Raw genomic sequence first — 12,854 nt, forward strand, 5'->3', positions numbered from 1 at the left:
TAGTACATGTGTTGGCCAGGTGGCCAATGCATTTTCCAGCATGTCCCACTGTCCTGTCCTGTCCAACACTGCTATGAGAAAGTCAGAGGAGCCCGGGAGAGTCCTTGTGAGCCCATTGGGAATTCAGACATTAACTTTTCTGGAAACACATCAAGTCAGTGACAGAACCAGTTAGAGATAATAATTTCCCTTTATTTAATCTCCACATTCACGTCCCCTTGATCTTTTTCTAGTTAGCTAGGAGAAGGGAGATTGGGAGTTAGGTGTTAGAACCCTGTAGGGCATAGAAAAAGCCCACTCCCATTACTTGCATTGGCAAAGGCAGGAGCCTGATCCCTCATTAGGATGTGGCCTGTGAGATACTCAAGAAGGACAAGACAGTAATAGATGATGGGAGCTCACAGAGGAAGCTTGAGATGAGGGAGATGTGATAAATTCCCAGACAGACATTTCACATATATAATCTCTGGAACTGAAGAACCAAACTAGGCCTTCGAAATCCCTTAAGGAACTCAGACCCCAAAAACCAGCCAGGTAAGTGAAACAAAAGACCAGAGATACCACACAGTACAAAATAGTAATTATTTATATTTTCAAAAAGAAAAAAATTAACATTTGGAAGTTCTCCCCTGTAGGAAAGGGGTGAATTGGAAGGAACAGGACTGGCTCCTATGCAGGTGGCAAGTCAGGTACAAACAGCTGAGCAATCTGGGCTGGGATTTTTGTCACACAGCATTAATAATAAAATTTCCTTTTCTTTTCTCTTCTTTTTGTTCTGTTTTTGTGTTTTGGTTTTTTTTAGAAAAGGGGGGGGGAGGGAAGAGAAATAAAATCAGAGAAAAATGCCAAAAAACATTTTCCACAATATCTAAAAACAGAGAACCATAGTTCTTGTCAAGACAGTATGAATTCTGGATGAATTATTTTTTCCAGTTTTCAACACCAATAAAGATTTTTTGCAAAAGCCACCACATCAGAACACGCATCTTCCAGCTCAAATAACCTCCTTCCCCTCTCGCCTTCACTTGTCATTTTTCATAAAAGGATAAAAGGATGTATTCTGTTCTTGCAAACAATAAGTGCTAACAACAAGAAAGCTCTTCTGATACTTGTATGGTGGTGAGTTGTCACAAATATCCAAGTTTTAGCACAGCTGGATGGACTAAAATTTCTCTCAACATAAATACTACTGGAATCCACAAACTGATTTTTGAGAAATTCTGCAAAAATCCTTTCTTCTTTTCTTTTCCCTTCTCTTAAAACTAAATGTCCTTTTTTTTTTTTTCCTTTTTGCTCCAGGCACCTGACGATTTGCTCTGCTCCGTCAGATGCAGACAGGTTTCTCCGAAGTACCACCGCTGGGATGTCCTCAGGGCCGGCGCCTAAACTGAATCCCCACAGTATCAAACTTGGCCAGGCCAAAGGGAACACAGTGACGCAGCAACAGGGTTTTCATTAGGTTGAGCAGCCCCAGGTCCCGGGCCCTTCCCTCCCCCCACTTCCCCCAAGTTTATTTAGTGCTGTTTTAAAAGTCTGGGGGCCACGATGCAGTCTTTTGCCCCCACAACAGAGTAAAAGCTCCACAGATTGCGCTGTCTACCTGGTGGTCAGTGGCAGCAACAGTGGCTGCTGCTTCAGGAAAATAAACGGAGTCTTACGACAGGCAGGATCTTAGGATTGCTTCAGGCGCTTGCGTGGGGGTCCCAGAAAAGGGCACTGTGCTGAAGCCAGAGAGCGGTATGCCTCAGCCACCAAGTGGGGATGTGACACCACCATTGACTTCCACCCGGAGGTCTCCAAGACATCCGAAGCATGACTAGGAGAAATGTGGAGAGATGGATTACCAACGGCGAGAGAAAGGGATGGAGTAAACAGTCCCTGGGCAGTCTAACTTCCCAGAGTTCACTATAAAGGGTGCCACTGCAAGAACCTCAGGCCAAACCCTTACTCTACATGGAGTCTATCAGACAACGTGTGGACAGGTGATTAGGCTGGGGCTGCAGCAGCTCTGAAAACCTAGATTTTGAGCCCCTATACTCTCAAAAACGAAGGGTGGAATGTTGCTCAAGCTCTTCTCTACACTGTCAATGCTCTTTATATCCACCGGTGAGGCTAATACAGAGAAAGAGGAAGGGCTCTCTTGGTTGAGCAGCTCTGAGCTTGCACTTGGCTCTGCCATTATTGTAGTCCCGGACCACAGAGCAGATCACAGCCTGGGGCCTATTCGATCAAAAAGGAGGGGATCATAACCACACTCTACTGAATGGTTAACATCTAAATAAGCAGCAGTCAAGTATCCAGCACAGAGCAAACAGTCACTAGAATGAACATTTAGGGGCCCCTTCCACCTGCCTTTGCCGCAATTGGTAAACTCCTTTGAAACAACCTTACCAACAGCCTTACACAAGAGGAAGTTGATTCCTGTTTGGGGGAGTTTTCTGTGTTGAAGAATGTTCATCCATTCACCTGGCAACCTTTAAGTCCCGCCTCAGCTGGGAACTGCTGCTATGATGGCTTTTTAAGTTCTGCTTCTCCCCTTTGGGTTTTTCCCAACTTTTGTTCTCCAAGAGGCAAGGGAGTAGAACATGCCCCACTGAGAATTACTGCAGAGTAATATGGCCAGGTCATTTGTCATTTTAGGATGAAGGAACTAGTCTACTGAGATGAATGCTTCTTTCTCCATATAGTATTTAACAACTTTGACTACTGGTTATCCCTTCTCTTTTCCCCATTCCACAGTCAGTTGTGAGATACGTTTTACTAACATACAAAACACACTTCTGTTCTTCCAGAGATCTACATCCTCTAAGCCAGGGAATGGGAAGCAAAGGCACTACCATTCGGGGCACACCACTTTTCCAGGCCAGCCGCTTTTATCATTTCATCATTTCCCATCACCGTGAGGAAGGAAAACACCTCTCTCACCAATCGGATTAGCCCCATGAGACAGAGCAAAATCATCTTCCATCCTGTCAAGCGGAAGGGAAAGATGAAAACCCTCTACTTACTATTACAAGGGGTTAATGAAACCACTTGCCTGTTTTACTTGCTAATTCAAAGTCTTTCTCCTTTCTCTAGCTAGCCCAAACTCTCCTGAAAGAACAGCTTTGAAGATGCCAACTCACTAGTTGATGAAATCCACCGCCTGAGTTTTCAACTGATCGGCGCTGTGGAGGTCAGCCAGGATGAGAATCTCTGCAGCATTCTCCACGGAGAGGTTACTGCAGAGGGCGTCCTCACACATGACCTTCAAGCGCTCCAGGGCATACTGTAAAACACAAGCACTGCTGTGGTCAGGGCAGGAGTGCCTCTGGGCTGCCTCCGCTGAAGCTGTTGCTCCTCAGCGGGACCGCCACAGAACTGGATTCCCAAGCAAAACTGCACAGAGCATGACAAGGCTACTACTGCAATGATAAAGCACAAGCATGCCCCAAGGCTGAAAATAATGCGCATGGCTGCCATTCAAGTTCTAAAGTCTACCTATTAAGAAAAATGGCAATGAGGGCATATACCCACAACCTCAAGTTCACCCTGCCTCAAGTATGACTGAAGTTGTTTCTTGGACCACCACCATCTACCCTCCCTTACAATGAGAGGCATAACCCTGCTTCAAGCCAACAGGGCATTACATTTTACATTGCTGCTATCCTTTTAGTCAGAGGCAAACTAGGGTGATGCACAGTCCTTTCTACTTAAGCAATGTCACCAGCCCGGCAGGGTATCCCAACTGGCCCATCGGGCTATGAAAAGAAGCCCTGTGGTGACATTCACCAGCATCTCTGCCACTAGCTGGTCCTGAATGAGGGTCAACCAAAGGCTCTCTTTTAAAGAGAAAGGGATAAGTGGAGTCTTCTTTACTGGGATTGAGGTCAAGATCCTCAGGGTAGAGGAACAAAGCAGCAGAGACCCTGGATCCGGTTTTGGTTTAAAAACTTCTATTTTCCAAGTAGAGTATAAATGTTCTGGAAATGAAGGTCTAGGTTAATACTGAGCACATCTGATCTAGCTGATTTGTTTTGATGTCACTATACTAAGTGCTTTCAAATACGAGATTATGAATTTACTAAGGAACTTCAGTAGTGAGGAGGAGGAAGGGATAAAAGGAGGCACAAAATAAAATGCCATTAATTGGCTTACAGGAGAACAGTTTGCTTTAAGGGTATCCAGTTTCCATATCAGTCCCACTTTAAGGACCTCAGAACTCAATGACACAATAACCCCTTCTGGCTGAATCATGGCAATCAAACCAAGACAATTTTATTTTTATGAATTCTGGGTGAGGAGGCATATCTGCTGGCACTGTAATCTCTTGCAGCAAAAAGAGTTTTATTGGTTTTGGTACAGCTTTAATTTTTTTACATTTGAGTAACTGGAAAACAGTTTCCATGGAAAACAGGAATGACACCAGACAAGCAAGAAATTAGGTTGCTGTTTTTGTTTTAGAAGGCTGGAAAAGGTTGAGTAAATGTTCAGTCTTTATACAGTGCTGCACAGAACATTCCTCTTATCCTTTCTCGATACATTCTTTTAAAAGGACTTTTACTGTGAATAGTTCTGATCCCTACTGCATAATTAGACAAAAGTAGCCATTCTTATCCCTTAGGGGACAAAGTTTTTTTTTCTTAATTATGCTTCTGAAAAACCTGCCTAATGGCTGTACTTACCCAAGAGATTGAAACTGTGTCTCCCAGGCCTGGCCGACGTGTTTTGTTTTGTTTTTGGTCTAATTACACGTGTCCCCAGGAGACTGGAAAAGCTCAGAAGAAGCTGTTTCAGCCTCTGGGGTAAATTCTAGATGTTTAGATCCTTCCATGAAAGATTTCTTACTCTATTTTCCTGACGCTTACAACAAGGTGTAAAGGCAAAATGTTTTCAAATAAGCTTGGAGCAAAGACTGTCTGATGGGAAATTCTGAATGGAATTTGAAAATGCACCCTTCACTTCTCATTCATAAATTTAAAGCACTGCTGTGATTCAACTACTTTATCTCTTAACACACTGTACTGAAAATACCATCCATAGAATGTCAGTTCAGGCTGATCCCTATACTCTGTGTACTTACAGGGGGTTCCCCAGTGGGTTCTCTGGCTGAGGAGCAGGAACGAAAACCGAGGAATGACACAGATGTCAAACCCTGGTCCTGAGAATATACACTGCTGAGCCTCAGTATTTCTGTCTGAAAAGTGAGCCTTTTGATACAATTTATCCTTATGGGGGCTAGAAGATGAGGGGGTAAATACCTGCTGTGTCTAAACTTCACTAAAAATCAGAGGGTTGGTAAGACAGGATCACTATAAACGCATGTTTACAAAAAGCTGTGTCTTCTACTTTCCCAGAGCTCACAGTATATATTTTCTTACTGCCTCCACTGAAAGCAAGATTCCTGTGGTCAGAACGGAACTAGACTGGGAGAGTGGAGTATGCTCGCACTGCCTAACTGGATTCACAAAATCTTGAAACGATACAGCTACCATCCAAACCTTTTCATCAGCAGGGCTGACAGTTTATGTGCCTCATCCTCTGCCAACACTACAAAAAGCTGATCAATAAAGACAAAGCTTCCACTGTCAAAACATGCACTTTCTCTGTTCTTGAGGTGCAAAGAAAGGTGGAAGAGACTCTTCCTATGGGTAAATCCTTGGAGGGCTCTAGTGCCCTCAGGTCAGAGCCAGCTCTGCCCCCCAATGGGTGCCACAGCATGATGGCAGGAAGAGAAGCTGGCAAGTCCAGTAGGGAACGGTCTTTCTCACAGGGTCTACTGCTGGCCAGGTATAAGTACTTTTAAGACAAATTTCAGAAGGAAAAAGAGCTACCCACTCCCACCTCCTCAGCTTGTGCTTCCTCAGACCACAGGGGCCTTGGAGGACAGGTTATTGAGCTCTTTCTGACGTGTCTACATAATGAAAATCAGTTTCCTAAGATGTGTTTGGGGGACATTAATTCCTAGCAGTGGTTCTTGAGGAAAAGGATTTCAGGGCTAACTAAAGAAATGCTATCATTCTTTTAGAAAACTCACAGTGTACATTAACATACTAATAAGATTCTGAGAAATCTTGCAGTAAGATAGAAACACATGAGAACCCCAATTTGACTTGTTTAAACTCAAGTGTTTCACTCACATTTTCCCCCAAACTTCTTTTAGGAATCAATCACTGGCTTACTGTTTTTGGTCTTTCCTTGGTTCTAAGATCCATACTTTAGTTTTCACACACTAACATTTCTCAAATCTTATGAAAGATGTACGCATGTACTGCAGTAGTATTTCTTTTTTCCAAAAGAGCTACTGATCATCTTGTAATTCTGAATGTGATATATTTCAATAGATACTTAGGTAAAAGTTGAAAATGCTAACCATGACCCTGGGTAAAAGATTATTCTCTTCCTGACAAAGTTTAAATCAAAACTCAAGGGGAGGTGGGTGAGGGAAAAGGTGAAAACAGGGGATGGAGATTAATGAGTGCACTTGTCCTGTGATGAGCACAGGATGTACAGGATTGTTCAATACATTGAACTATGTTGTACACATGAAACTAATATAACACTTGTATGTCAGTGTCAACTAACTGGAGTTAAAAGAAAAACTGTAAAAAAAATAAACAAGGGATCCCTGGGTGGCGCAGTGGTTTAGCGCCTGCCTTTGGCCCAGGGCGCGATCCTGGAGACCCGGGATCGAATCCCAAGTCGGGCTCCCGGTGCATGGAGCCTGCTTCTCCCTCTGCCTGTGTCTCTGCCTCTCTCTCTCTCTCTCTCTCTCTCTGTGACTATCATAAATAAATTAAAAAAAAAAAAAAGCTTTTAAAAAAAATAAAAATAAACAAAACCCCTATTTAGAAAGATAAAGTTTATGAACTCAAGAACTTTGTAAATTATAAAGCCAAACGTTAGTGTTATCTTAATCTTTCATATCGCTATACTTATATGGGAGATAGGGAAGAGAAGAGAGGTAGACATCAAACTTACCCTTCTTTTCTATAATTAGGGTGACCATATAAATTACTTCATTTAAAGCAGGGCACTTCAGAAAATAAAAAGGGTACTACATGAATAACTGTGTTGGCACCAAGATGTAACCCAGGACTCTCCTGGCCACACTCAGATACATCCTCAGCTTACCCACTATGTAACACAGAGGCCCAGTCATCAAACCCAAGAGGTCACAAACACTCCTCCCCTTGTGGTGCTCTGTCTAGTCTTATCTCACCTTGTCAGCAGCTGCCAACAAGTCATCAGCCATTTTGTCGAGGTTCGGAGCCTTCCCCGTGTAAATGAAGCACATCATTTCCTTAAAAACTTCAGGCTCCACATCATTGATCTCAACCCGATTCTATGCCAGAAAAACTGAAAATGAGAAACATTCCAACAGAACAAAATCCCTAAACAATTTTCATGATTTTAAGCTCTGCTGAGAGAAAAGGCTTGCACCATCTAAAACCTAACATGGATGGGAATGGAACTCTCTTTGAACAGTCTTCTCTCCCATCATATGCACCACCTTTATCTTCTCAAATACAAGAGCAAGATAACTATCTTTGATTTTTTTGGTCTTTCTTTGCTTGAGTAGAAACACATGTCTAAAACCCTCCCCCAAAACTGGATGATCTACCTGGGATAGAGTGAGTCTGCTTTACCTAGAATGCTTCCGGACCACCTATCCCTGCTCTCAGAAAGTGTCTGTTCAGAGAATGGTACTCCATTTTAATAACACGACTGGAAAAATAAATCTGGTGTCAAATTGGGAAATCATCTGGATCCAGTCACCTAGCTAAAAAGACGTATCTTCATTCTGTTACATACCTTTTTGCTCTCCTCCATTTCATGTTCAAACATGGCACTAAAAACTGGAGAACGAGCTACAAAGTGAAAGGGAAACAGAGATAGATAAGGTTATCACACTGAAACTCCTTGGTTCTTCTGTTATGAAGAGGAGATCGCTTTCCTTCCTATCCCATTGCTACAGGGAAGGGCTTGGCCTCAAATTATACCAGAATAATAAAATTCCTCTCTTCCTACATTATATCAAGAAGTGAATAACAATACGGAGGGGGAAAAGGAAGTCAGTACTTTCAAAATAATTTCTCATTAGCTCCATTCCAACCAGATTCATATTTGAAGGAAATTACTCAAGTGACCTATGTTAGATGACAATGATCTCCTCAGGGCAGATCTGGGGGTTCAAACGAAGACCCTTCATGGCCTAAGCAGGGTATCCTAATACCCAGATTTTTGCCTAGAACAATGACACCAACTTTCTCCACTTCTAGGGGACCACATGGCAAGGAGACCAAGAACAGGGCAGGGCTCGACAGCATCCATTAACTAGATAAAGTGCATGCTTGTTTATGGCAGGTCGTCTGTTCCCCCAAGCCACGTGTTCACAATAGAGATGATTAATATCACAAAGAGGCAAAAAAAAAAAAAATCCTAGGTATGATAACCATTTGTGGTCCTTCAAAGTTCAATCCTTCTTGATGAAAGCTTAATCCTTAGTATTTAATGTCTTCCACTAGGAATAATTTGATTTTTTTCCTTGGGGAGGTGGGGATAATGGAGAAAGTTGAGAAATGGAGTTCTAAGCCATGCCCACTGTGGTCTAATAAACACAGAAAAATAAGTCAACTTAATTTCAACCATGAAAGTTATAAAAGGCCTAAAACCCTCAAATTTTATCATGTTGCCCTAAGTCAGAGATTTTGGTGAAAATGGAGACTAGCAATCTTCACCCGAGAGAGGAGGACCAGATGGAATATATAGTAGGACTCTGAACTAAAAGGTAACCTGAATTTTGGCCTATAGTTTATGTCAGAAAAGACTAATTTTGGATCTGTCATTTTCTAAACACATTATCTTGGGCAAATCACTTAACCCTTTGAGACTCAGTTTTTTAATCTATTCCAAAGGGACATTAATCCTCACTGCTCTTATTTCAGAAGCCTTATCAACTATAAGGTACTAAGTAAATACATCACAGAAGCTAAAGATTAAAAGGACTAGTGACTTTTAATAAAAAATAAAAAAGGAAGGGTCCAAAGCAGCAGTATGCTTAGAGGGTCTTCAGTGGCTAGATATGAACTGCTGCTATGAGAATAAACAAAGTCACCTGGGGGAGGGGGCAATAAGCAGAGGGAGAGAGGGAATAAGCGAGGCAGAACCTTAAGGACACCAATGTTGAAGAGGGAGGCCATACATCAGAAGGAGCCAGAGCACCAGGGAAAACCAGGAGAAAGAAGTCAAATAAACTAAGAGCTAAGGAATCCCTCAAATTTAGGAATTAGCAGGTCATAGAACTTTGGAAAACTGCTTTCGTAGCATGGAGGTGAACTGAGGATAAGTGGGAGGAAAGAAGTAGAGACAGTAAATGTGCTAACTCAAGAAACTTAGCTCTATTTAAAGAGAGAAGGAGAAAGAGGGAGAGAGACAGAGAAAATGAATATGAATGAATGAATAACTAGAGAGAGAAGGCTGAGCCTGTTTCCAGGCTGAGGGTAAAGAGGCAATTGGAGAAAGAGAAATGGTGGAGATACCAGACAACAAAGGGATAGCTGGCAGAGTAAGGCTTCTGAGAAGGCGGCGTGTGATATGAAACAGAAGTAGAAGAGACAGCCTGCTTTGGACACGAGGAAGAACACCTCCTCCATGGAGAAAGCAGGGAAAATGCACGTGAGGTGAGAGGCAAGAGTCAAGGGAGAAGGGCCTCAGTTTTCTCTCAGAAAAAGTAGCAAGCAACTCTTTCAGGAGTTGGGAGATTAAAGGAGACTAGTAAACAGTATGAAGTATCTATTGTTAAGGAAAAAGAAAGAGAGCTAACTGTCTATCTGTGGAAGAGTTCGTGGCAGGGCCAAGAGCTTAGCTGAGCGTGCAGACACTACCCTAAGAGCTGGTGACTTCCTTTGGCAATAGACAGTAACCACCTAGTTGAGAGCATGAACAGGAAGACGGTGAGACTGAGCCAGACTGAGGTTCTGCCAGGTGTATTTTTTAGAATGATAGAGTTCAGAGTCTTGGTAAGAAATCTGGTGCCTGAAAGTTCACACAATTTCCTCTTACGTCTTAGGGTCTGAAAAGGAGTCTATGGCTGACTGCTATGCCTTCCTTCATGGGGGGTAAAGTTAGTCCTGCCCCATCAGCTCCTGCTCTTTGTCAGCCCTTCTGGTCTTCAGGACAAATGCCTATTATTAAAGCAAGACCTGATCCTCCACATCACTAGCAAATTCTCATTCTGCTAGTATGTCTATACTGAAGGAAGGGCTAACACTCCAGGGCTGGGGGCACTCAGCTAGATGGTGGTTAAGTATCAAGCAGGATCTTCTCCACTACAACCCAAGTTCCTGTCTTGGGGCCACTACCTGCTCTTAACCAGTGTTTTGACATCCGCCCTCTAGGTGCAAAGGCATTCAATACACATCACCATCCAGTGCTTGATAATGGTGGCCTAAGTCCCCTATAGAGAAGAAAAACCAAAATACCACTTTTATGGAGAGCAGGCTACTGGGTTATGATGACTAATGTCCCCACCCTAAAAAAATATATATTTGATTGCGGTTTTTTTTGCACCAGTTCAAAAAGCTAATGTTATTCAAAAGGTGATTATGCAGCCACTGTTTTCCCTTGTTTCACCAAAACTAAAGCTCCTGTGAATAATGACCGACCTGCCAAGATAGCTTTGTGAGCCTGGAACTCCTGGCCAGCAACGCACAGACAGCAGTCCGTGAACCGAGAGTTCTCCCACAGCCCTCCCAGCTCATCAGCCAGCCGGCACTCAGGGACCTTCACCATGTTCATGGTGTTCTGGCCAGAAATGTTGACGGAATCTTGCACCACGCTCACCTGTGAAAGACAAGGAAACACAATCCGAAGGTTTTGTTACCAGGAATTTTCTTCCCAGCAGGAGGAGAAATGACTTTTACCTCAATGCTGTAGTACATTCAGATACAAATGTTAGTCATGTTCTCTTGAAACCACCTCCACAAATCAAAGCTTTATCCTGTGGATCAAGTAATTTCCAATCTGCCAAAATCACAATCATACTTATTTTACACCATCTTAGGCTGAGAGGCAAAAGCCCCACAAATCTCCTTCTCCTCCAAATGCTAATAAACTCTTCCTCCTCTGCCCTGAAAACCTGGGTAAAACCAGGGACACTGATCTAAACACATATTAAATATTTACTTACCTTATTCTGCCTTAAGCAAAAGGTTAAATACAAAGAACTCTATGGAAACTACCACTTAACACCCTATAGAAGAAAAAAAAATCTTTGATAAGCCTTAAAAGCAATTCCCTTATTTTAGTTAGGTCTGGAACATGAAAATAAAATACAGCTTCTATGGGGCCTGGTAAATAATTAGCACTTCCTCACAGATGTTAGTCTAATGAAAGAATTGGGCTTGGAATGATACCCTTCCTCAGTCCTTAGTGACAATGACCTACAAGATAGCTTGCCCCAGCTAGACATGCACTTATAGCTCTGGAACAGAATGACAAAAGATTTACAGAGGGATCCAATTTGCCACTATGACTTCAACAGCAGCATGCTTTAACTGGTTGAACTAACTGTTCAGCCTAGATAAAAACCAAGGTAACTTCTAGACGGGTCAGTGAAACTCAGATAAATTTGTTACGATACCAAGTACAAGGATTTATAAATCATGTAGCATTCTGAAATATATGGAAGCTACCAAACTGAAGATAAGATCTGCAGTCTCTGCAAATCAGTCTTCTAACAACCACTGCTATGCTTCACCTCCTCCATCATATGGGGTTAGAAATGGTAATATCAAAGCAGATCTCACAAACCTTGAGAATCAACTCCTCATTCTTGTTATTGCTACCAGTTAGATGAGAAAGACAGCTTAGGAACATCCTACATGATCCAAATTTCTCTCAACCTTCGAGATGCAAGTCATCTTTTAAATGTAGTCATAAACCCAGAGGCAAAGTGAATGCCCTGGCATCCAAATGACCTGTAATCTCTTTTGTGAAGGAGTGAGATATTTACCATCAGGTCAAGAAATGTATTCATTTGTTTCAAACTAACTGTTATGATCTCAAGCAATGAAGAAGCCAAGTTAATCAATTATGAATGTACTTAACATCAGTAGCACATTAATCAGAGCCAGATTATAACATTATTTTAATAGCTCAGGACCTAGTACAAACTTCCCCACAGAGATTTACTCTTGCCCTGTGTAAGATCTCTAATTTGGTTCAGCCACTTTCTCATACTAACACCAAAAGTAGAAGTCTCCGATTTCCAGTTACAGCCTCAAAATACTGATTTAAAAAAAAAAAAAAAAAAGGAAAAGGAAAAAGACCAATTAAATCCAACTTCCTCATAGGGAAAGGCAGGAATCTCTTGGGATGCCCAATGGAGGGAATGGAGAATGCTTTTGGCACTGGGTTCCTAAGCTTAAATTAAATCTGGCTGACAGGAGCTCAGAGTCATTAACACTTGATGACAATTTACTAGATGGGGTAAAATGAACTGGCAAGAACTAACCTGAATGTCAAGCTATGGTTACCAGTGGACCCTCTGCTGGTTGGATGCATGCTTGGTAATGAGTGGGGCCCAAAGACTGTGACTTGTCTCACTAGGGCAATTCCTCTCTCCAGACACAGACAGGAACACAGCAGGAAGGAGAATGTACCTTTACTGTCTGAGCCAGACTTGTTCTGTAGATATATGGATGCCTGGAGTCTCCAGAGCGCTGAATGTCTGGCACCTCTTACCAACATTAAATACGTTTAATTAAAAATAAATTTTAAATGGCATTCACAAATGAGTCTTCAGAGCCCAAACTTTTAACTTAGGAAGGGATTGTTTTCCTCTGCAAATGATGATGCTAAAATGAGACCAT

The 12,854-nt window shown here is 42.3% G+C and overlaps 1 protein-coding gene across 2 annotated transcripts in view; it reads right to left on the reverse strand.

The window, feature by feature from the left end:
• Positions 1-568: 568 nt before the first annotated feature.
• Positions 569-12,854, reverse strand: part of SPOP (speckle type BTB/POZ protein) — a 67,079-nt gene continuing 54,793 nt past the window's right edge. For both annotated transcript variants that reach the window (XM_055331180.1, XM_055331171.1), the window contains 5 exons: positions 10,647-10,824; positions 7,795-7,850; positions 7,202-7,324; positions 3,126-3,268; positions 569-1,816 (listed from right to left, as the gene is read on the reverse strand). In XM_055331180.1, the coding sequence (XP_055187155.1) occupies positions 1,672-1,816; positions 3,126-3,268; positions 7,202-7,324; positions 7,795-7,850; positions 10,647-10,824 (645 nt within the window). In that variant the 3' untranslated portion in view covers positions 569-1,671. The remainder of the gene's footprint in view (positions 1,817-3,125; positions 3,269-7,201; positions 7,325-7,794; positions 7,851-10,646; positions 10,825-12,854) is intronic.

The sequence above is a fragment of the Nyctereutes procyonoides genome, unplaced genomic scaffold, assembly GCF_905146905.1.
Source record: "Nyctereutes procyonoides isolate TBG_1078 unplaced genomic scaffold, NYPRO_anot_genome, whole genome shotgun sequence".
Classification (NCBI taxonomy): Eukaryota; Metazoa; Chordata; class Mammalia; order Carnivora; family Canidae; genus Nyctereutes; species Nyctereutes procyonoides.